This window comes from Onychomys torridus, chromosome 4, assembly GCF_903995425.1.
Source record: "Onychomys torridus chromosome 4, mOncTor1.1, whole genome shotgun sequence".
Classification (NCBI taxonomy): Eukaryota; Metazoa; Chordata; class Mammalia; order Rodentia; family Cricetidae; genus Onychomys; species Onychomys torridus.
Genome location: NC_050446.1, coordinates 111683452 through 111708770, shown reverse-complemented (window position 1 = coordinate 111708770; position 25319 = coordinate 111683452). Strand labels below are relative to the sequence as shown.

General features: G+C 44.6%; 1 protein-coding gene and 1 long non-coding RNA gene across 2 annotated transcripts in view; one reads left to right on the top strand and one right to left on the bottom strand.

The window, feature by feature from the left end:
- Window positions 1-1685: 1685 nt before the first annotated feature.
- Window positions 1686-14677, bottom strand: LOC118582799. Its single transcript, XR_004944798.1, has 3 exons — window positions 14451-14677; window positions 5801-5849; window positions 1686-3046 (listed from the first exon to the last, which is right to left on the bottom strand). It is a non-coding gene; the product is annotated as an uncharacterized LOC118582799 (long non-coding RNA).
- A 3828-nt stretch (window positions 14678-18505) lies between these two features.
- Jag1 (jagged canonical Notch ligand 1) overlaps window positions 18506-25319 on the top strand; it is a 35024-nt gene continuing 28210 nt past the window's right edge. The window contains exons 1-2 of the mRNA XM_036185020.1: window positions 18506-19098; window positions 19534-19839. Of these exons, the coding sequence (XP_036040913.1) occupies window positions 19018-19098; window positions 19534-19839 (387 nt within the window). The 5' untranslated portion in view covers window positions 18506-19017. The remainder of the gene's footprint in view (window positions 19099-19533; window positions 19840-25319) is intronic.

Genomic DNA, 25319 nt, shown 5'->3' with positions numbered 1-25319 from the left:
GCTCCACCCCCACATGGTAGGAGATGAGAACGACTCCAAGTTGTCCTCTGACCTCCAATGCATGCCATGGCACACGTGCTCCACATTCCACTATATACATAAATAAATAATTTAAAGAACTAGTTTATTTTTAATGTATGACCACAGCATTTGCAAGAATATTAAACAATAAGACAGAATTGTTCCATTGTAGCAGGAAGGCAAAGTGATGTGATTTCCAAAGAGAACAACTCAACACATTTGAAGACAAATATATGTGGTGATCCAAAATCCTGTTAGGAGAAACAGACCCAGTTAATAATGCTCTGAGGCCACCACACTGTCTGACAGACGTTACTAAAAATTACCTGAAAGTGAATGCACATGCGCTCACAGTTCAGTGCAATGTCCAAATAACACCTCAAGGTCTTTAAAAGAGAGGCCTGACACCACAAGTACTCATCCCAGTGCCCCCAAACAGGATAAAACACTTAGCAATAACAGTGATTCTGAGTTTGAATTAGGGAGCAACGGCATGCTGTGCTGTTCAGTAGACACTCAGCACCTGCTAGCAACATAGATATAGGTTAAATAAGCCTAGTTCCCAAGATGAAATACTCCAAGACTGGCTTCATACCGTGGTAACTATGATTCCCTTGAAAATTTAGCTCAAATACATTTTTATAGCTGGGGGAAGGATGGCCTGCAAACTAAAACATGATCATGTCAGCCATTTTAATTGTTTCTCACCTGGGACACTAAGCAGTAAAACTGGGTTTCCAAGAATGAAAAAGGCTCAGCTTTTGATATGAAATGCTCACAGACCAGGGCATTTCAGGCTCCACTTTTGCAGCCAGAATAGATTAATTATTCTGTCCAGTTCATACCAAGAGAGAGGCAGACAACTGTCAAAGGTAAAGGAGGCAAGGTTTCCAACAAGGGGCCTATCTTTTGTCTGCTGCTTTTAGTGGCTTCCAAAGTGACCTATTAAAGGTATAGCCCCAGCCCCCCAAAATGGGAAAAGAAACTATAGCTTTGTATTCCCAGCTCATGTATCTTTGCTTGCAATCTTGCATTCAATTTCAGTGTAATATGAAGAGGCCTATTCTTTTACAAAAAGTTCCCTCTTCCCACCGGGCTTGTTTGTTATTTTATGTGTTTCTGCATCATTTGTAGACTTCTCTTTGATCTGCATTCCTCCTGGATGTGGGGTTTCCTTTTCAGCTACCAAAAGGAAAGCTGGTTTGTTTGAAAATCTGTTTATTTGGATTTTTTGCTAGCCTAAAGTTCCTATCTTTGTCAGGATGCTCAGAGCATTTGCATCGGCCAGTCTCAGACAGCACTCGCTTTTCCCCTAGGAAAAGGCAAACTTAGAAAGAATGCAGCTTGCCCGTTTGTATTCGGAATTCTCTGGGAAAGGCGTTTCAGGGGGTTCCATTTAAAGCCGACGATTCTTCACCAGACACAGTTCAGCAGCAATGGTTCTTTCATACTTACACTGAAAAGAATAAATTTTTCCTTTCTCACTAGATCTTCTCTCAGCAAGCATATGTTTACTTGTGTGTATAACTGAGTGCACCTACACCTGTCACCAAGAATGTGTACCCTCTCCAGAGAAGAGAAAGGGGAAAGGGTGATATCTCTGTCCCCACTAGGCCAGCCTATGTAACAGAGGAAAAAAAGGAATTTTATAAAGGTGACAATAATAGTCCATTTCCATTTCAAGAATGTTTTCCATTGGAAAGTCAACTCTTGATTCAGAGTTGCAACTAGCATCCAGTTCTGACCAATGGGCAATGGCTATGTGAAAGACACTGAACACACCAGAAAATTGGGAGAATGGAACCATGGTTACATGAAGGATGCTTCCTTGGCAAAGAATCATGTGGTACACATGGGGCATCATCCACTGGATGTATCTAGAAGCATGTGGCTAGAAGCAGATAGTGGTCTTTGATGTGTTTCTTTGGGTGTAGTGGATTAGTTGTTGAATACAGTCCTGGATTCTTTAAACCGACTCCAGGGCTTACTGGGCATCTATAAGTAGTGCTGGCTCTGGACCAACACCTCTTCCTAGGAACAGTTCTTAGGAAAACCAAAACTGGCTATAGACAAAACATAAGGAGGAAATAAAAGGCTCTCTGAATAGGGAAGACAGGAGACATTCTCCCACATCCTCCATACGCCTCTGTGACAGAGAAACAGGAAGTGTCTCCCAAGGACCTCACCAGACAGTCAACCTCATGGGGCAGTCATGGCCGGGACCCTCTCTTTGGAGACTAAGACAGAAGGATTCAATCTGGAAATCCAAACAAACTTAAGAAAACAATAGGCAGGACCAGGAAGGAATGGGAATTATTTGTCTGTTTTTAATAGAATCCTGCCTTGAAATTGCAGCTTTGTGCTAGGGGAAAAAAAAATCACAGTTTTCTTTAAAGTTACACATGAACAGTTTCTGGCTTCAAAAGACAGAGATCAAAATAAACTCCAGCTGTTGCCTAAGAACCGCCCTTCTGTAGGACAGGAGACCCCAATGTAGATACTGCAGGACTGGTGAGTTCCTAGCATAGGGCTGGAGAGGTAAGAGCAATGTGCACTTGAGGCTTCTCAGTACCCGAGGACTTGCAAATTCCAATTGGTGCAAAGATGCACGTGCTTATACCCAGCACTGAGCTGCTTTGATGTCTCTGCATGGCCATCAATAGACGTAGCCTCCAGTCACCAAAAAGCAACAACCTATCCTTATCTCTCTCCCCTTTGGAAACCAAACCTGAGAAACCCAACTGCAGAGCCTAAAAAGGACAATGACGAAAGTGGCTTTGTCTGAACAGGTCATTCAGGTGGCAGGCTGCTCCTTGTAAAGATACCTGTACATGTTTCAAGTTCTACTTTGGGGGCCTAGAAAGAAGATGAGGTGGTTCCCTAACTAAATCCAACAGAATTTCATCTCAGAAGATGGAGAAGAAACAAAGGGATTCCTTGCTTGAAATGTCTGAAGACTTGAACTTCAAAGGAAGATCAACAGCGGGACCACACGGCGTCAAGAATGTCAGTAGGAAGGGAATGTCTTTCTTCCAAAATGTCCCCCAGGTACAAAACAACAGCAAAAAAACAAAAAAACAAAAACAAAAACAAACAAACAAACAAAAAAAAAAAACGAGAAAAGAAAAAGCATCACTGTAACATAGACTTTACATTTTCAAAGTCTTAATGACACATCTGACCCTTCATATATGGCTTACCCCTTTGTATCTCATGTACTCAGGTAAGACGTAAGAAGCAGTGGACCTTCTGGAAAGGACATGGACATTATATATTCTATTTCCCACCAAGTTGTCTCTAAAACAGTGTTTGAGTCCTACCAAAGAGAAGCTACATCTTAGAATAGGACATCAACTAACATCACCTATAGAATTTATTAAAGTTTAATCCCATCCCCCAAAGAATAAACAGCTGTCCATATTCAAGAATCCACAGCTGAGGGAGCTAGCAGGAAAGGGGAGACTAGGCTATGACCCTTCAGAGTGTGGACCTCTAAGCAGCAGTGGCGGCGGTGGTGGTGGTGGTGGTGGTGGTGGTGGTGGTGGTGGTGGTGGTGGTGGTAGTGGTGGTGGTGGTGGTGGTAGTGGTGGTGGCGGTGGCAGCCCCAGGAAAGGTCTTTTGCCAAGCATATTCCTGGGCCCTACCTAAGATTTGCTGAGTCAGACTCTGAGAGGCAAGGGTCACCAGTCCATGTACAAAATTCTCCAGGTGATTCCTGCTTAGCTCTGATGCTTTGTGAAAAGCTAGAAGGAGTTTATGGAACTGTCTAGCAGCTCCCTGAGAGGTCAGCACTGGAAGGACTTTGTAAATTATAGGGAAACCACTTGAAAGACGGCTGGTTGAAGAGACTGGGTGTCTTGGTCCTCAGAGTGAAATGAGAGGTTAGTAACTGCTCCTGGGCCTTGGTCTGGAGACATGAAGCCCACAGGGATCTATGACCTTTGATCTCCGGAAGAACAATGGACTGACTCTTCCTGCCACCCTTTTCGGTTTTCCTGTGGCAATGAAAAGAACGGGCTCGAGTGCCTAAAGCAGGACCCAAGTAAGCAGAGGCTCTTTGCCGGCCTCCTCGCTTGAGACCATCTCTTGACTTGACCTCAGCTGCCCCCTCATTAGGATCTGCCTCACAACATGCACACCAGGGGCCTCTTTCTTCTCACTCAGCTCACTTCTGTTTCCTAGGTGTACTCAGTCGAGCACAGAAATTAATTCCCATTGTCAAATCTAACCCCCTCCCCCCTCCTCTCCCCTCCCCTGTGGAAGCAAGTCTCTGTTACTCCTGTTCTAGATGCTTCCTTTTCAACTCAAAAGTAACCCAAAATTGTCTTTTCATTGGACAATTATTCTTTTATTTTATATAAAACCTACTGCCCAAGCCCCTGGTTGAACTATCTATCTATCTATCTATCTATCTATCTATCTATGCCATATATGCAGACTCTTTTCTCCAACAAGAGTCTCAGAGCTCAAATGCACCAGTCATTATGAGGTTTATAAGAATTCCTTTTGGCTTATTTTCTTGTCTATTTTTCTGTATTTTCTTAGTTTCTGCCAATGTGCTCTCGGAGGTCAAAGGAGAACATTAGGTGTTCTAGTTTATCTTTCTGCACTTTATTACTTTGAAGAAGGGTCTCCTTTTTGGATGGCAGATGCCAAGCCCCAGTGATTCTCCTATCTCCAGGTCCTATAGCACTGGGGTTGCAGGTACAACCGGCTACACCCAGCTGTCTGCAAAGGTGTTAGGATCTTAGCACAGGTTGTCAAGCTTTAGGGGTAAACACTCATACAGTGACCTAGCTTTCTACACCCTATTAACTTCTGTTCATTCTAAATAGACTTCATTCATTTCCCTTAACTGAAATTAATTTAGGTCTCTATAGCATACTACTAGCAACCACCGTGAAGCTGATAAGGGGCATCTCAAACATGTAGAGAGCTTATGTGCCAAGAATCAAGCTAAGTTCTTTATATACGTTACATGATTTTCCTATCCACCAAAAAAGGATGAGACTATCATTGTATCCATTGTTCAGATGGGAAACAAAGGATAGAGAAATTATGGAGCTAATCAATAGAAGAGCTGGAGTTTCCACTCAGGTCCAGTAAAATATTATTATTGTAAAACAATTGTAAGATGCTTTTGCACATGGAACATGTCCTTCCAGAGTGTCTCTCATTTGTTCTCATATCCTAATATTCAATCCCATCCTACACATGCAAGAATGAGTGTGGCATTTTCTCAGTCCCTATCTTGGTACAATTCTACATCCCAGTGTGTTTATGAGTCCTAAAGCCTCTCTCATCCTATACTCCTGGGTGAGATGAATTTTGGAGGGTCTCTTGTATAAAAGAAGGTGCTGGTAACGTCATTGTTCCTCTCACTTGTTTTGTGCAGCCAAGTGCCAAGAGTTTCCATTGTGGCTACACGTTGAAAGATGTTAAACATCCTCAGTGCTCAGGCTACAACCTGGACCAATTAAATCAGGATCTCTTGGGTGGGGCTGAGGCATCAGCAATTTTTAGAGTTCCCCAGGTGATTTCATTGTGTAGCTAAGGTTGTACATGCTGACTACAGGTTTAATGTTCCTGGTACAATTCTGATACATTTTTTAAATGTACCCTATGATTACAAAGCTCTCTGGATGGTGTTCACTTGTGGGTTTCTCCATATGCCTCCAAGGTCATCTTACATATAGTAGAAGTTTAAAAAATATTACCCACCAAGGGATAAAGATTTTTCATGGGGTTCATATAGTAATCTTCCTTATAAGGAACTCACCTTTAATTAGTCACTGGAGACCATTTATTTTCTGAATACTGCTTAGGTCCTGAAACAAGCCAAAAGGAATTTATTTTGTGTATGAAATTTCCTATGTGTTTTGTTTTGCTGAAACTGTAGGAACTAGGGAACTCTTATAGGGAATGTCTTCCAAGTCTGCAAGGATGTGGCGGGAGAGTCTAAGAATGTGCTAATGACACATATCAGTGACTCTGAAATATAAAGGATATATTTGATTCTCACGGTATCATATCCACATTTTCAAAAATTAAAGAATTCAGGTGGAAGCCTGCATAACAGTGAGCTGGTCTGTACTCATAATCCCACCACTCTAGAGGCTGAGGCAGGGAGATCTGGAGTTTGAAGTCAGTCTGGATTACATAATGAGTTTTAGATTAACCTGAACCATACATCCAGACTCTGTCCAAATAAAAACAAAAACACTACTAAAACCCTAGAAGAACTCAGCTGCTCACCTATAAGACCTTACTCAGTGGGTAATAGCAAGTTTGAAAGCCTATGGAGCTCCCCTCAAGCCATCTCCAGTTTACCTCTGCTCCCTGATTCTCTCTTCAGAAATGAAAGCAGACAGACACACACACACACAAATCCCAAGTGTCACTTTTCTCAGAAAACTTTAGCACTGCTGAGCAGAGGAGAGGACTCACAGCTTCTAGATGACTCGGCATCTTGAACAGAGTATCAAATCCTATAACATTTCTCATCTCCTTTCTATAATACATGAATTAAGCCCAGGTTTACCTTGGCAGATAGTACCTCAGGGAGAGAAAGGCGGGGGAGGGGGGTTTTCATCTGGATTAAATGAAATGAATAGCTTTCAGGTTGACACAGGGGCTGAGCTGGGACAGGGGACTGTCCTGCAGCTGCCCGATGAAGAATGGAATTGCTAGAGCTCTGTCAGTGGTGTGTGTGCTGAGGATTGACCTCAGAACATTTCAGTCTTTTCGGGGGGGGGGGGGCAGGGAAGGGCTGCTCTCAAAGTCATATCATCTAGCCACAAGAGTGGTGTTTGAGGGGAGAGAGGTGGACTCAAAGCCACCAGCAAGCAAGAGTCCATGAAGACCTCAACAGATAGAGCTAGGCGGGGTCTAGGGAAAGAAATCCAGCTTCTCTAGCTTTCCTCAGACCTGTGACTTCAACATTCTCTTGGGTGGCTCTTGTTCATGGTAGCTCCTCACTGAGGTCCCCAAAGTTAAATGTGTCCAGTGGTCAGAGGCCAATAGAGCTCAGAAATAACACTAATAATGTTGCTAGGGTGAATGCTAAATGGTATAACCACTGGGAAAACAGTTTGTCATTTTCTTACATAGTGATCAAATAATCCCACTTCTTGATACTCATCTAGGAGAAACAAAAATGTATGTTTAAGCAAAAAATCTGTGCATAAGTATTGCTAGCAGCTGTATTTACTAAAAATAAAGGATTAAATGCAAAGATCTCTCAATTGGGGATAGACAAACTGTGATATTAGCATATCATTCAGAAATTTAAAAGGATAGAACTTACTAACAAATGCAAAAAAAATATGTGAATCATAAGTACATTCTGCTGACTCAAAGAGTCTGACTCAAAAGGCCACCAATTTTGTGGTTCTATTCATAGGACATTCTAGAAAAGGTAGAGCTATAGAATCTAGAGGGTAGAACTGTTACCTAGGAGCAACATGAGATAATTGGGCATGATGGGAATATCCTGTGTCTAGACTGCATTTGTCAAAACACATAGAACACTACACCAAGAAGAATTTCAGATGGGTCTGGTGGCAAAGGACTATTCTAGCAACTTCAGAGGCTGAAGCAGAAGGTCCTGCCTGGACTACAGAGTGAATTCAAAGCTAGCCTGGGCAGTTTAGTGAGACCTTGTCATAAGTAAAAAGAAGGAACTAGAGAGCAGGATCAAGGTTTACGACCAGGTAATGTCATTCCAGAGTACTCAAGTTCCATTCCCAGTACCCATGTTGGGTGGCTACAACCAACTGTAACTCCAGCTCACAGATATCTGTCTGGACTCTGGGGGCAACTGCCCTCACATATGCACATATGTACATACACACAAACACACACATTTTAAAGATAATTTTTTAAGAGGCTTGGAATGTAGCTTAATGGTAAAACACTTGCTTATAGCACACATGAAGCTTTAGGTTCATTCAGCCATGCAGTACAGGAAAAATAACTACAATGGGAGATTTATAGGCTTTCTTGTTTGTCTGTTTGGCTGGTTGGTTTTTGAGACAAAGTCTCACTATGTATCCCCAGCTGGAGTTCTGGAAGGAACACCAAAATAGCCTCCTACTCACCTGAGCTACATGTATGTGCCTTCCAAGTGTTGTGATTAAAGGTCTGAACCACCAAACCCAGCTCAGTGAGGAAAAACATTAACATGTAAAATCGGAAAATAAACAAGCAACAGGTTGGAAATTAGAAAAGATATAAAAAGGAGTTTTAAAGCTTGTAGCCCTTACAGTGTTTTCACTCTAATTCTAGACCCCGGTCTGGTTTTGATGGTGATTAGGAGGACAAAGTAGATTCCTTTTGCATGCCTCTGACGTGAACGAACAGAGACTCACCTTCTCCCCTTTCCCCAGAGAGCATGGCAGTGCACAAGCAGGGTTTCTCACTCTAAAGGTCTCATCTCCAGGCAGATTATATGGTCCTGGAGCACCTTCATGAATTCATTCTTTTAATATGAAATCTCTTTCTGTTCCCTGTTCATATGGGGGGAGGGGAGGAGAGGCAAATTATCTTGTGTGTGTGATCTGATTTGAATACTATTTAGGATCTCTGTTTTCTGCCAGTCGACATCCAGGGTCTGCACTAGTGCTAATAAGATTGAGAACACTACTTTTACAAGCATGATTCCAGTATCACTGAGGAACTTGTGAGAAATGCAGAATCTAACTTTGGGCCTGCCCTCCTCCCATAGAATAAGAATCTGCATTTTAATAAGGTGTCCACAGGGTTTACCTGCAGATTAGAGTCTAAGAAGTCTTGCTCTAGACTTAACTGTCCACTCTAATTGCATAATAATCTACAGCCTTCATAGCTACTATGAAAAACATAAGGCACTTGACTTCTCACTCAACCGACCATGACACTTATCCCGCTGACTATTAGCTATGTAACTCTATGGAAGCGAGTAGGTATACAATGTCCTTTCTGAACCTCAGCTTCCCATCTGTAACATGGGTACATTTATAGTGTTGTTGTGGGATTACATTAAACAAGAAAAACAACACTATTATACTTCACAACTGACCCAGGCTTACATGACTCAGTTGTCTCACTTTATTCCTCAATGAAACCAGACTGCTGAAAACTGGTTGGAAGAACACTGAAGCCAAATCCCCAATCAGGTGAGCCATTTGAATGAGTTAAATGGTCTGGGATGTGCATGGCCAGAGGGAGAGGCAAATGGCCTTGGTAATTGTCCACTTCAGGAATTAGTAGATTGGCAACTTTCAGAGTTTGGTCTTTACAATAAGATCTTGTTAGCAACGTAAATTCTAGGATGCTACCTCAGACTAACTAGAAATTCTGTACTTAAGTTTCATAATCACAAGCTTTCCCAATGACACTTCTACATGCTAGTAGGGCATTATCAATAATGGCAAACCCTTAATTTTCTGTTTTTATTTAAGGTCTTTTATAAAGAAGCAATACTTAGAAAGATTAACTGAATTCCTAAGTCAGTCCTTCTGCTTCTAGGTTACTAGTTTTAAGTGTCAGTATTAAAACACATTGGTGTGTAAAAACATGTCTACTTTTGTTATGATGTATATTGCCAGCCATCTACAACAGATTCATTCAACAGCTGGTAATCATGTTTCTGTTATATGTCAGGCACTGGTCCAGACTCCACTAACAGAATAAAACTCACTTAAGTGATACAATCATCACTTGTAATTGGTTTGTTAATCAAAAACACTGGCTAAAAATGGAATCATGAAAGATGATACACAAATGTTTCACTTCAACAGAAAACATGCAAATTGATATCTGTCGGCCCATTTTTTTTAAGCTAAGATTTTTTTTTTATTTACATTGGTAGGATTGCATGTGATCACATAGATAACACATAATTTTTTTTTTCTTTTTTAGTATTCATTCCTTAAATTGCAATGAAAGTTAGAACCATAGAAAACAGTCAGAATGCAAACTCTGATCTCTATTTTTAAGACATTTTCAAGTCGGTTAAGTTGTCTTGGTCACGTTTATTCAACAAGAATCTACTTATAGCTACTCATATTTGTTTTCCTCAAGTTATATTTGATTTAGTATGCATGGAAGTAACAGCTCTCTTTTGACACACTTATTCCATCAGTTTATGTAACATTGCCTGGAATGATGTAATTACAATAACAAGTACAGGTTGGGAACCCACCCAACTGATGATTGGAAAGTTTACCATCCTACCTCTCTTTATAACTGAATTGCACAAGAACATGAGAACTCAGTCTACTGACTGCACGAGTTCTCCATGCTGTGAGAGAACACACAGCATGTATTACAGGAAGTACAGACAGCTTTGGTCAATCACCTGATTAGTTTAAAAATTAGGCTACAAAAAGTTTAAGTCAAATTTTGTTGCAGGGAGGCCTGGAAATGACTTAGAGACACTGAGCAGAGCAAGTCTATAGTGATGACATTTTAACTCTTATTCCAGTTTGCTGAGTCAAGTAGAGGCTGCTGAGTTCAGTTTGGTTACCCTAGGCTGCATGTAGCTCTCAGAGGCTTACTAGTGACAATGATCTTTCTTTGGATGGTTAAGAGCTGACATGTTGCGGCTCTGCTTGGTTTTGTTTGTTTGTTTCTTTCTTTTTTCAAATTTCACCCACAGAGGAAGGATCTGTTGCCACAGTAATGCTACCCAACAAACCAGCTCTAAACTTAACTTAAAAGAACCAGTTGTTAATTCTCACAAGAGTATGGGTTGACTGGAAGGTTCTGCTGACTGAGATCCATTCAGCTGACCTCAGCTGGGCTTGTTCATTTGTCTACAACTATCTTCTGGTTGAGAGAGAGAATGGCTGGTCATGGATGATCTTTCTGTAGAAAGAGCAGTACAATCAACCTAACTCTGGACATCTGTGCTCAATGTATGTTAGATTAGGGCTTCTTAAACATTAATGTGCATATAAATCACACAAGGATCATATATAATTGCAGGTTCTGATTTAGAGAGTTCTGGAATAAAGATCTGAGATTTCCAAGATTCTGTGGGTTTGTTTGTTTGTTTTGTTTTAAGACAGAGTTGGAAACTCATTAGGTAGCCTGGACTAGCCTTGAACTCTTAATCCCTTTCTTGAGTCCCACAAGGCAGGGATTATAAGTAGATGTCAGGTATATGCCAATAGTGTTGATTGTAAGACTGCATTTAGAAGAGGAAGGGTAGAGTATGATAAAGCTTGCTGCTAGATACGCTTTGTCTGTGGACCTGATTCCTGAAATTCCCCAGAAGGACCTCCCAGCCATGACAGAGAATCTCTTGCTCTCCTCTTCTTTTTACAATAGTCCAGAGAAACCTCTGTCTGATTACCCTTGATGGCAAGGACTCATTGTATACTGGCTGGCTACAGAAACAAATTTTGTCTTTCTATTGAGTTAAAAGTCAAATTCCATGCAACCTCCATCCATTGATCCCAATATGCCATTTGCAGCATTTCAAGTCATTTCTTACTTGTCAGCCTGTCTAACATATTAGGGGACCTCCTTTCTCCTCTTTTCTAGTTGGACACTCTCCTAAGTCCTTCAGCTGCTCTACTTAAAGGTCTTCACATTAGGACCTTATGTTGGCCTTTCCCAGGCATGGCCCAGTAGGTTAGTATTACACTTAGATATGGTATCACTATCCAAAAGAATTGAAATTGGGGTCATAAAGAGATACTTTTATACCTCCCCAAAATAGAATTATTCAAAACAGCTAAATAGTAGACACAACTCAATTGTCCATCTCAAGAGAATGCATTAAAAAAGCATAATTCAAACACACAATGGCATCAGCATTAAATTATAGAGAACAGAGGCTAGAGAGATGATTCAGTGAGTAAAGTGCAATCATGAGGCCTCATTACCCAGGTAAGGCTTAGATGTAGTGATACATGCTTGTAACACCAACACTGTGTGTGAAGACAGAGGAATCCCCAGACATGGATAGCCAATCTTGTTAAATCATTAGTTCACCATTCAGTAAGAGATACTCTGTCTCAAAAATAAACTAGAGAGATATGTATTAAGGCACTCAATATCAACTCCAGCCTCTGAATGGGGACATGGATTTGCATGTGCTCTCTTTCTCTCTGTCTCTCTCTCTCACACACACACATACACATACACACACACACTTTTTTTTTAAAAATGGAGATTAATTTTTCTTTGTTTTTCAATAAGTACCATAGATGGGACCCGTATCCTTGTATATGCCAAGCAGACATTCTACTGATGAGCTACACTCCAGTAGAGGAGGAGAATCCTAATACACGCTGCAATATACATGGACCTTGGGGACATTTGCTAAGTGAAATCAGAGATAAACATTGTATGCAGCCACTTTATGTGAAGTACCTAGAGACAGAGAGTTAAATGGTTGTTGCCAGGTGCCCAGGGGAAGAGGAAAGACAAAGGGACTTATTTAATGGGTTGACTTTCAGTTTTGCAACATGGAAAGCTTTTAGAGATTATTGCACAACATCAATGCTCTAAACACCATCGAACTTAAAAATAGTTTGGTATGGTAAACTTGGTTATGAGTACTTTACTACAGTTTAAAAACAAAATCTAGCTTCAAGACCAGAGAAGAGTCTTCCAGAAATATTAAAAGGCTAGTAAAAAATATGCAGGGACTATGGGTGTTGCTTACTTAACTGCCAACCCCCTATATTTTTAGTAATGCAGCTCAGACCATGGGCAAATTGCACTATTAAAGCATGTTACATGTGTGGTCTAGTAAAAAAAAGAAGCTCCTAAGTTCCTCTTCACAGAAATAGTTGATTTCTCTAGTTTCTAATTGGCTTTAAGAAAAATATTGTTACTTTAGAGCATAAAATAATAATAATAATAATAATAATAACCTTTTGGAAATTACATTTCCTTCTTTGTTGTCATTTAAATTTTTTCTATGACTTAACTTTATTGACAAAGGAAATAGGAATTTTGCCACTGTCCTGAAATAATTTCTGAATGATGCTTATAAAAAAAAATCTATGTATCAGCCAAGGTGTATTATGACTGCACTGAAGATCTAGACGTTTATAATGGGTCAGTATTCCTATGCTCGCTAATATTTGTTTAACCATCCTTAAGCACTCTTGTAATAAAACAACCATAAAAATGATTTATGTTCCAAATGAAAAAATTAAACCTAAATGTTACAATCATCTAATTTTGATATTCTTAATAACTTCTAAATTGGAGTATATATCAGTTAAAGAGACCATTGGCTTGAGAACAGAAGTGTCAAACACAGACACAGAGTTGTAATTTATTGAGAAACATTAACCTAAACATGAAACACTGTGACCATTGGCAGGTGTAATCATTTTTCTTTGACACTCAAATTTACATGTTTTGGAAATTTTCCCAGATAACTCAATATATTCAAGTCTCTTGTTCTCAAGTTCCAGCAACTTCGCTCTCTCCCTAACTCCCTTAGATGTAGAGGTAGATTTCATTCTGTACTTCTCTGGGAAAACTGCTGCAAGTGAGGTGAAAACACAGTCCCAGCATTCATTGGGCTATGGCCGTGTTCAAATGCTACCTGCTTCTGGAAGTGTAGTTTTCTTTAGGTCCCTTTTAGGAGATGCAAGGTTTGTAAGAGCATTTAAATTGACCAATCACTCCTATGGTTCAGTGTGTGAGCAAAGGACCCCAGAATTTCTATGAACCAAGTCATTGAGTCACTCAGGTGTCATCCACAGTCCAGGCATCTCCTGACATCAGTGCCACCGAGAAGGACCAGTGAACATTTGTAGATGTTTTGTGAACATATAACTCTACAGCAATAGGATATTTTCCCCTCAAAGACTCAATCCTAAGAAATGAAAGGTACACTTTATAAGCAGGACCATTTCTCCCCATAGCTCCAAAAGTGATAAACTATAACTAAGAACATTGGGTCCTAAGGAATGAAGTGGAGACATCAGTCCCATGCTGCCTAAGTTTTGTATCATAGGTTTAGAGGGATTTTCTGTGATTGGTTTGTTAAAGAAAATGTGGAAACGTAACTCTGTTCACCTTGGCAGTGAGGGTGAGCCACAAGTAGGCCAGGGCAGGCAGAATTACAACGCTATCCACCTAAAGCCAGACCAAAACAAAGTTTCAAATAGTCTCATACTAAATTAGTCTTGATAATGCAACAGACTTACAGTTTTGGCTTTCAAAAGAAAATTAATTCAGCTTTTTTGTGCATGTGAAATGAAGCTTTGGAAAAATATGTTTGCGCTTAATTTATGTTTGAGGGAGTAAGCTCATGGCTTCTTTATGATTGCTGTGCTATTTTACTTTAACCTGACTTTTAATATTTCATGTGTGGTTCACCCTTAGATGTTAGGAGTTTTTCTATGCACAATTTCTTGTAGTGAGGAAGAATGAGAATAATCCAGGAAGACAATCTTGTATGGAGACGTACTTACCTAGAGAACTGACGGGGTAGAATTTCTCGGAGCCTTGACCAGGAATCTGAAGCAGTAACCCATTATAGGTCAAGAGGATCTTCCAGGACATATAAGTATCCTTTGTCTCTATTGAAAAGGGACAGAGAGATATTATATCCATAGAATAGGACTTGAAAAGATGCATTAACTTTTCTGCAAGCAAGAACAGAGAGAACCTTGAGAGACAGCTCAGCTGTTAAGATCACTTGTTGCTCTTTCAGAGCACCTGAGTTCAGTTCCTAGAATCCAGTGTGGCTGACAGATATCCATAACTCCAGTTCCAGGTATCTAATGCCATTTTATAACCTCTTCAGGCACTAGGCATGCATGTAGTACACACACACACACACACACACACACACACACACACACACACACGTTAATCAGACATATACATAAAACATATTTTAAAAACAAGATAAAAGATTTTAAAGGGCACATTATATATTCCTCTTCTCTAATTCGGACTATTTACTTCAATGAAGGAAAGAATTAGGAGGACAAGTAGTTGGGGAAAAGAGCCATGGCTTTGGTTACTACCTCCACCTACACCACCTCTAATCCTTGAACATGAATGCTTTGCTCTGCCCTGCTGAAGTCCAGTATTTGGGTGGTTTCTGCCATGTTCTTGGAACTTTGGATAATAACAGGTATATCAATAACTATTTCCTCAACATTTTATAATTGACATTTCGAAGAGAAATTTGGAGGAATTTTACAGTGAACAAGTCTATTCCCTAGATTCATTGGTCCCCTTCTCCCACCCCCTCTCCCTTCATTCTTCTGTCTTGCCGACATAGGATCTCAGAACATAGACCATGCCGGCCTTGAACTCAAAGTCATCCTCCTCCTTCGCATGTGCTAGGCTCTAAGACTTTATTACTTTCTTTAGGCAATATAACTAGCCACCTAGCCATTCTCTACTTTTCATGCATTTAAAAATGTATGTAGGTCTCATTTCAAATATCCCTAAATGCTTTTGTACTGATAAAAGTAACGGGGGGGGGGGGGGGGAGGTCTCAATCTTTCAAGCTCTCTCTCTCTCTCTCTCTCTCTCTCTCTCTCTCAAACAAATAATGAATGGCACTGGTTTCAAATGTGCTTGTTAGTGAAAGTTGATGATGCGCACACACACCTGTGTCACCCAGCTCCCCATTAAGACATAGATAGTAGCCTTATCTCATGCTCAGGAAAGCATCAAGCACATCAAATCTCCAACCACCCACCACCCTTCCCATACTTCATTTTTTCACCTGAGACTAGTTTTTCCTGTTCTAGAACTTTGTATAAAGGAACTCATACATGTTGTACTCTTGGTGCCGGGCTTATTTTCCTTCACGTGTTATTCTTTAGATCATCCCTGCTGCGGCATGCAACAGTTACTTCTCAATAAATATTGATTAGCCGATTCTTATCAGTGTTGACTAAGGATTTCAGTTGATTAAACGGTTTAAAATACAATCATCATAACTTGAACGTCTCTTGGTAAGCCCTATGGAAAGTCAGTACTCTTCCTTGATGATTCAATAAAGGTAAGGTACATTTTGTGGAACAGAAATTGAGGCATCATCTTTAAAACATTACAGAAGCTATCCAAACATAAGCAACAGGTAACTGGCTCTTAGCCCCTCCTTTCTCTCAGGGGTAAGGGTAATAATGGCTAAGTGGCATTTTTCATGGGAATGTTTTCTGGACTATTCATTTACAGTTGGAAAGCAAAGCCCGAAGGCAGGCTATGGCTTGGCAAGGGGAAATATCCGTATCTGAATTCTGTTTAGTAGTAGTTCCCCATTCTCTAGGTTGGGGGTGAGTGATCAAGGAAGTAGAGGACAGAGCTTCTACCCAGAGTCCATTGCAGTACACGTAACTAGCTTGTTGGGGGACTCCCGGCTCACTGGAAGAGCCCCAAGTGAAATTTTTCAAAAGAATCCCCTGTAAGTCACAACTGTCTTCCTCAAATATGCCTTCCCAAGCTCACAAATGACTAGGGGCTCTGTGCTATTTGCTGTGAGAGTTTGGTATTTATTAGTGATTTGACATTCCTGTTCAGTTATATGGGTGCTTTTCACTACTCAAAACTACTGTCTTTCCTATTAAAGAAGTGAGCTAAACTCACTGGTGCACAGCTACTGATCTCAGCTTTCATGAAGCCAAAATTGTTACTAGCAGGACAATTGTAATCCCAGGTAACTCAGGTGGCTGGCTCAAAAATTCTCAAGTAAATGCCTAATTCTACAGCCTCTTTCCAGGTGTCATGGACTATTGGATACAGCTTTAAACTTGAAGACAACTTTAGACCTTAGAACCTCAAGGACTAAACACTCTAAAGACCATTCCAGCCTTTATGGGCTGTGCAGCTTTTTTTTTTTTTCTACACCACCAACCCTTTGCTTTAAAACCTTTATTGAGCACCCTAACTTGGTAAATAGTGGTAAACGTGAGGAGTTGAGTGAGAAGTGGGGACTGTTTCTGGAAACTTTAGTGGGTAAAACCTGCATTGGATCAAGATTGGCAACTGGATGCGTTAGTGATAATTGGTGGAAAGGGGGCTGGGTATATTGAGAAATGCTCAGGTGGCTGCCGCCTGAGCCAGGTGCTTCTATGTTGCAAACTCATTGATTTTGGCTATATGCTTCCCAATTATGTATTAAGTTCCCCAGGAATGATCAAGATGGGGCTCATTGCCATTAAGAAATCACCGTTTTCAGGTGATTAAAACGCCAAGATTGCTTACTATCTTTGGTAGCCTTGATCAGCTTTCGTGACCCCACCAAAAGTTATCTGGTACTGTCTATACTGGGCCTCTTTAAATGCAGATCGCCACAAATATCTATTTTCATGTTATCATAATTCAGCATGTTGGAAAGTATTTTTCCCTTGACCCATCATGCCCTTTGTCTAACAGGAGGAGGGTTAGAGCGCGAAACTGATCCAGGAAAAGCCACACTTTTCTTCATGGCGGGCCCAATGGTATGAAACTCCATTCGTCCCTTAAGTCCTTTAATGGAAATCTGTATTCCTAAAGAGTTCCGTTTAGACCCAGCTGGAAAGAGGCTGGCAGAGGCTTCAGCCAGCCTGTGGGTTCCCTTTGACCTTGATTATGACCAGGAGTGTCGCTGCTAATTGCAAGGCCCAACTCAAGGTGGAAAATGGCATCGGTTTCCACATCACCCAGGAGAAGGCAAGTTTTGTGGCCCGCGAGGTTTTTTAGGCGGCGCCTCGCCACCCAGAGAGCAACACGGAGGCCGCCTACAGGTGCAATCCCGCCACTGCGTGGGAACGGGAGGCTGGCGCAGCCCTCGGCGACTCTGCAAGCCCTTCCCGAAGCCTGAGCAGAGCTCCCGGGTGCCCGCCGCCCTCTCCCTCTGCTTCCCCACATTTCTGCCCTGGAGCGGTCTGGAAAGGAAGTTGGGAGCCCTCCGAGGCTCCACGGACTGAGATTTGGGAAGGGATGGCGCGCGGCCGAGGCTTTCCCTCGAATTTGCGGCAAGTCTGGCTCCGGGAAAGTTTTACAAAGTTCCCAGCAGCGTCTGCCCAGGTCGCCTCTGCCGGGCGAGCAGACGGCGACAAGCGCGCCAGTCTTGCCGCCGCCAGCACAGAACTCTGGGCTCGCTCGCTGGGAGCGGCCCGGGTTCCCGGCGGGCAGGCCCTCCTCCCGGGGCGAAAGCCGCAGCTGACGCAGGCGGCTCGGAAGGCGGAAGCCGCCCGCCCCAACCGCTCCAGCCGCACCGCGGCGCCTACACCTGGGGGCTTGCCTGGGAGCTCAGGCCGCGCACCGAGGGGGCGGTCCGGCGAAGGCACTCCGGGCGTCCCAGAGCCACCGGCTCCTCCAAGTTCCCCCCGGGTCGGTCCTTCCTCTCGACCTGAGGTCCCCAGGGCAGTGGTCTGCGTGTGGGGCCCCCCGGACGGCCACGCCACCCGCAGCCCCCCAACCCCTTCTAAGTTCCTCCCCTCCCCATCAACCGGGAGGAAAGGGGCGTGCCCGCTAGGGGGCACGCCCCTTATGAATATTAACAATCGCGCATGCGCCTTGTTCCGCGTGCTGGGTAGAGGTGGCCAGCCTGAGTCGCGGCTCCCAGACGGGCTCTCCGGGTCCCTCTCTCCGAGAGCCAGGCGGGCACGCGTCATTGTGTTACCTGCAGCCGGCCAGCGAGCTAGGCTCAGGTTTTTTTTCCCCCCTCCCTCCCTCGCGTTCCATGCAGCTGATCTGAAAGGGAATAAAAGGCTGCGCATAATCATAATAATAAAAGAAGGGGAGCGCGAGAGAAGGAAAGAAAGCCGAGAGGTGGAAGAGGAGGGGGAGCGCCTCAAAGAAGCAATCAGAATAATAAAAGGAGGCCAGCCTCTTTGCCTTCTGGAACGCGCTGCTCTTGAAAGGGCTTTTGAAAAGTGGTGTTGTTTTCCAGTCGTGCATGCTCCAATCCACGGAGTATATTAGAGCCCGGACGCGGCGGCCGCGGGGGCAGCGGCGACGGCAGCCTCGGCGGGAGCACCAGCGCTAGCAGCGGCGGCGGCGTCCGGAGTGCCCGCGGCGGGCGGCGCAGCGATGCGGTCCCCACGGACGCGCGGCCGGCCCGGGCGCCCCCTGAGCCTTCTGCTCGCCCTGCTCTGTGCCCTGCGAGCCAAGGTAGGAGTCTCTCTCGCTCTTACTCCCCGCAGTCTTCACCCTTCCCTCGTGGCGTCCTGGACGCGGGCGGCTGTGGCTCCTAGAACAGGCTCCCTCCCGAGTCCTTGGGCGCCAGGCTCCCTGACCCTGACTTTTCATCCAAGAGGCTGCAGTGGGTCTGGGAATGCCGGCTCCCCAGATAAACTCCAGGCGGAGTAGAGTGCGTTCATTACGCTCTTGGCCTCTCGGGGCAGTTCTCCCATGTTTTTCCCCTCGCACTTAGTTTTTATGCCCCTGCGTCAGGTCAAGCCCTGAACCTAGTTTTGCAAAATTATTTTCACTTGCCGCCGAGGAGTCTTCGCGGCTTGGGAGTGGGGGTGGGGGTCGCGGGGAGTCTCCACCTCCATCCCGAGAGAAAAACTTTCTCATGAATTGACCCTCCTTCCTCGCCGGCAGGTGTGCGGGGCCTCGGGTCAGTTTGAGTTGGAGATCCTGTCCATGCAGAACGTGAACGGAGAACTGCAGAATGGGAACTGCTGCGGCGGCGCCCGGAACCCCGGCGACCGCAAGTGCATCCGCGACGAGTGTGACACGTACTTCAAAGTGTGCCTCAAGGAGTATCAGTCCCGCGTCACAGCCGGCGGACCCTGCAGCTTTGGCTCAGGGTCCACTCCTGTCATTGGAGGCAACACCTTCAATCTCAAGGCCAGCCGTGGCAACGACCGTAATCGCATCGTGCTGCCTTTCAGTTTCGCCTGGCCGGTGAGTGACCGACTCCGGACAGAGTCGAACGCGGGCGGAGCTCTGTATTCCCTTGAGAAGGGATTTAATAGCCCCTGGCTTGAAACTTGGCGCTAAGTGGACAGGCTTTTGAGGTGGCAAGTCTTGAGAGCCCATGCGATAGCTAGACCTTGAACAAGATGGGCCCGGCAGGTCTTTCATCCTCGATGGTGTTTGCTTAGCGTACAGAAGTGGGGACACTGAAGAGGATTGGAAGGAGGGGAATGCCCAAGGATGCTAGTTTTATACTTGCTACTTGCCATAGCCATCCCCGACCAGGAGGTAGTTGTATATGATCTCTTTGCTTAACTAATTAAAACTCAGAGCGCTCTGGAAGGCCACTGCGCACAGTCTGCCCTGCGAACGCTGTCCAAGTTGGCACCCTCCCCTTTCCCGTGAGCCGCCCCGAGGGCGGGTGTGTCCTTCCTGCAGGGTGTGGGGGAGCCGGTTTCCCGCGACTTCGGGGGAGATTTTGGTGTGTTGGAGGGCGCTCTCCCAGCCTGGGATGGCGGCTGCAGGGGTGTCTCCGGCTGATGTCGAGGCTTTAGTCTGTGAACCCCCGCCCCCTGCCGGCCCCTTTCTCCCGCCCCAGCTGGGTATAGCCCTGGCTGCCTTGCTCCCAGCGGTTTCCCAGCTCTGGAACAGCTGTGTTTGCAAACTTCTCCGGGAAGGGCGGGAGCACACTCGTCCGGAGGGCACACAGCCTCCGCAAGCCCTTCCGGGACTGTGGCAAGGCTTAGAAGGGGAGGCCCTCTGGAAGTAGTGTTTTCGGGTGCAAATCCATGCACCCTCATCTCCCTTCAGGGCCCTCGGAACAGCTTGAGGCCGGCGTAGAGCCGGCCGACTCTGTAGCAAAGCCCTTGCAACATCCCAAAATGGGTGGAAGGAAGATGAGTACGATTGCAGAAGGAGAGGAAAGGGAAATGGTGGGGGTGTGCCAGTTGTCCAGGAGGCGTGACTCGCTGCCAGGACTGGTGCTTGGCCAAACTTGAGCTCCGAGGGTGGGTGGTAAGAAGGGGGAGCTCTGTGCCCCGGAGGATTGCTTTCCGCCACGTGCTCTGATGGGGTGCGCTCTGCTGCCTCCTACCCGCCGGTTTGGGCTGTGACTTGAAACTCTGAAGAGGGGCGGGAGAGGAGCCTGTCTGGCTCAGTCTGTGTGTGAAGCTGAGCTAGCTGGCTCTTAAAGTCTGAGTTTACAGGAGTTGGCCTTTGCTGTGGGTTACGATAAGACATTTATCAAAAACGTGCTATTAAAGGGGTCGTATTTTGGCAGGGGACTGCTGCTGTAGGTGAAGTTCTCTTCAGATCTGCGGGCTGTGTCTGTTGTGGGATTTCACTTTTACAAAGAATGTTTGTCTTGTTTGTTAATCCCCTATTAGGGAGAACTTTAAGCTAAAGAGGTTGGCCACCTCTAAATCTGGCTGGGTCCAAGCTTAGGGTGAATACTGGCTGCCCTTGAACTGTGTTTGGAGTTTAGGAGGAAGGGGCCTGCAGGTGGTTCCACCCTCCCTAGGATCAGTCCGACCCCCTCGCTTTTCACAAGACCATAAAAGGAATCTTATTAGTGATGTGGAAAAAACGGCAGGCCTGGCTGAGGTTTATTTTGGAGAGAGGGGTCAGAGGGAGGATGGTTGAGATGAAAACAGACAGGCTTGCTCCACGGGCTAGCTGGGGAAAAGTGACCTAGAAGTGTGGCTGTCTGCTTTTGACACCTGGCAGAGAGTCCTTCACAGACAAGGAGCTGAAATGGTGTGAGTGGACAGCAGGTTGCCACCACTGACTTGCTAGTACTCTTCAGTGCCTTCAGGCCCCACGGTCACCAACCGTGAAACAGACCCGGCTTTTCTAGAAAGAGGGAGACCCACTGGGTCAGCACTGAGAATGTGGTTCTTTTGAAGCTGGGCCAAGTGCATGCATCACTCATAAACAAGTCTCCACCCTGCTGCCCCAAAAAAGGCCTCCTGTGAAATACAAGCTTCACTTCCCGAGCGAAACTGAAGTTCGGGTGTATTGTTTTATTTTCCTCAGTTTGGTTCGAGAATCTGCCTGGAGCGTCCAAGAATGACTCTAGGGTGAGTGTTAGCTTCGGTGAAAGCCCTAAGCTTCACTGGTGTTAATGGATAGCATAGCTCCCCTCACTTTGGTAATGAACATTAGAAGCTTGTCATCAAAAACTGGTCTCCAGCGCTGGGTGGGGGTTTAGCTCTCTGGCAGAGTATGCACCTAGTGTTCTCAAAGACCCTGGGTTTGACTCCAAGCACCACAAATTAAAAAAAAAAATTTTTTTTTCCTTGGGAAGGTGGAATGTGGTACATAGATAATAGAATTCAAGAGACGTACATAGAGTTTAAAAAGCAAACAGAAACTCCAGGCTTCCTTGGCCTCTTATCCACATAAGCTGCCAACCCCTAAGCAGGCACGGTTGTCATTTGGGCTAAGTCCTCCTAAATTGGCTTACAAGGGAAGGGAAATACTGTGGTTGGCCAAGCTAGCCCAGTGAAGAAGGTCATGTAATTCCTGTCTTTTGTTCGGTACTGTGGCCCGTGTTCATGGTCTATAGAGGAAGAAGAGGAATGTTTTGGTCAGATAGGAAATGCAATCTACATTCCAGCATGTGAGGCACTCTGAAGTGGGCCTCCCTGCTAGATCAGTATCACATTTGGTTATACCCATCTTGGGCTACATCCCACTTGGTATCAACTGCTCTGGTCCGGGAGTCTTTTAGCCTTTGTGCCAGTGGCTTCTGATTGTGTTGTCATCCATGCTGCAAGGGAGCTCAACTTGCAGCAGCTAGCTTGATTTATTATTCTCAATTTGGGGTACTAGGTGATAAGAACACCGTTATGACACATAATTGGGCTTAACAAGAAATGATTTGGGAATAACCATTCATAAATCACTGAAATGGTTAATTTGCACCTCCCTAAATTAGTTCAAAATCCCAGTAGTGCCTGCTCATTAAAAATGCATTACTGTAATTACTTCTGTTTTTGAAAACCTCAGTCATATAGCTGCATTGGTGGCCCTAAGTTGTAGAGACTTGGATAAAACAGAGTATCTGGGTTTATCTTTAAATACTGTGGACCCCATTCAGAGTCTTGGTGAGATGAATTCTTTTAGGAAAAGCCAATGAAATGTGATTGTAACAGAGCAGAAGGATGCCAGCCTGAGCTCTTCTCGCGCTTACAGCAGCCTGATAACTAAACAACAAGGGTTAGAGTCAAAAGAGTTGCCGTCAGGTGGTTAATCGCAGGATATACATTACCAGTCCTTGGGTATGTTTATGCCCTCTGACATCTTTCCTCTAGATGTGGACACATGGAAGACAGAAGAAAAAGGTTCTCTTCAAGTTAGCTTTTTCTGTACCTCACCTGCATGCTTACCCTGTGTGCAAACAGCACCCTGTGAATGTGCTTGTCACAAGGCATGTTCCTTGCATGGAGAGAACATACTTTTGCTTTAAGAAATCTGCCCCAAACATGTTTATGTTGCAGTAGTGGGCTTTGGGGGAACATTGACATAGGGTGGCTTTTATAAGTACAGTAGATTTGCTGTGACCTGCATGGACTCCTGTTCTAGGTACTTATTTTGTTTCTAATAGTTTTCCTTCTCTTGCAGGTATAACCCTCTGTTTTCTTCCCCCTTGTTTCTTAGCAACTTGCTCAGACCTCCAGTATCTCCAGGAATTTGCAACCCACCAGCTCCACATGCATAGTTCTATAGGGTCTCAGAACATGTGTAGAAAATGGTGACGCTTTGGTTCAGTGCCGTGGGAAGCTGAATGGGTCAGAGTAAGAGGCAGCAGCACTGTCCTTAGCTGCATAACTTCACAGAAAGCTTAACATCTTTACAAGTACTGGGACCTTCAGGGACGCTGTACAGAGGACAAGTGGGGAATTTAGCATGGAGGAGAAAAGCTGTTTGTGAGAAAACAAGGCCAAGGCCATAAGGAGCCTTCATATTTTACATATGTGGAAACAGGAATGCAAGCAGAAGTCTTGACTGGCCAGATTCAAAGTAGCCACTGTTCCAGTTGAAGAAGGGTCCAACTTGGTTCCAGTGTCAGGCTTTCTGGATTACTTGACAACATGAGGGTGCATAAGCTGTGGGTGTGTGTACAGCTAGCTTGGTAATCCATAATGACACATAGTCCTGAGAATTCACCTTGGTAAAGTTCTAGAGACATCCCGTAACCCAAGGTTTTGGGATTCAGGCTGTTTGGAAGTGCCATTTGACCCTGGTTTTTAAATATCCTTAAAAATTAATTAGAACAAAATAGACTTAACCTTTTATTCCAAAGGCTGGAGGATGCATTTAGAGGTATGAAAGTGAAGATTCTGATGTGGTGGGGAGGGAGGTGGCTCTTGGGTTCAGAAAGTGGCTGCTGGCTTCTGATTACTGTTTGGCCCACAGCAGCCCCTTGGCTTTTAATTCATGGTGTCAGTAACATCCCCTTATTGGAGCAGCGCATGTGTAGGAAAGACATTCCCAGGGTGGCTCCTAGTGGTTAAAGGGGGCATGTAAATAATCAGACTGAATCCTCTACCAGCTCTGCCCAGTTTTTATGCACTTTTGGTAAATAAGTAGAAAGGCTTCTTGTTGGGGCTTGCTCGGTGTGAACTGGATGGTTGTGCTTGGCTGCCTTCTTGGTATTCGATCTATTAACCTCACCACCCTTTTGTAACTGGTGCATTTAATTATCAGTGGGATGCCTTTCAAACAGGTAAGGGTAATGATGGGAAAGGGGCTAGGGGCCTCTCATTGAGAGTCTCAAATCTGGATATGAGCTCTGGGGCCCCTTGGTGAGCCTTTGAGGTGGGCTTTGATGAGAAAATCACCCTTTGTAACCAGATCACACTCTATTGACACGTCAACCCCTGCAGAAATGGTTGCTATCTATGACAGGAGCCTCAGTTTGCATGCTCTAGGGGAGGAGTGATCTTTTCTTCACCCCTCACCTTGCCAAAACCCTAAAAGACAGGCCTTGTGTGTGTCCACACATGGACTCTCTGAAACCTTTTTTGTTTTGCGTGTTTTGTGACTGGAATATTTTATACTCTGGCCACCCAGACACGGGCAGGACAATGGAGCTGGCCAGGCTGACTGAAGTGAGGATTACAGAGAAGAATGGGGTCTCTCCAGAAATACTGCTAATACAGGACAAGTGACAGGAAGCAACAGTTGAGTCAGCAGAGCGCATGCAGGGCCCCTGACAAACCCAGGGCCAGCAGGCTACCTCCAATGGCTGTGTTGGCACTCGGGGCATTCCCAGGATGTGCATGCCTCTGGCGGGCCTGCCTGTCGCAGCGGTCTGGGGTTTTGGACTCCACACGCGTGCTGTTTGGATGGCGGTTTGTTTGTGTCTGTCAGCTTGGCAGGAGGGGAGGCAGCCACTTCTTAGGGCTTGGTTTGGCTGCCACTGTTGCCAGGAAAAGGAAGCTCCCAGCTGCCAACACAATCAC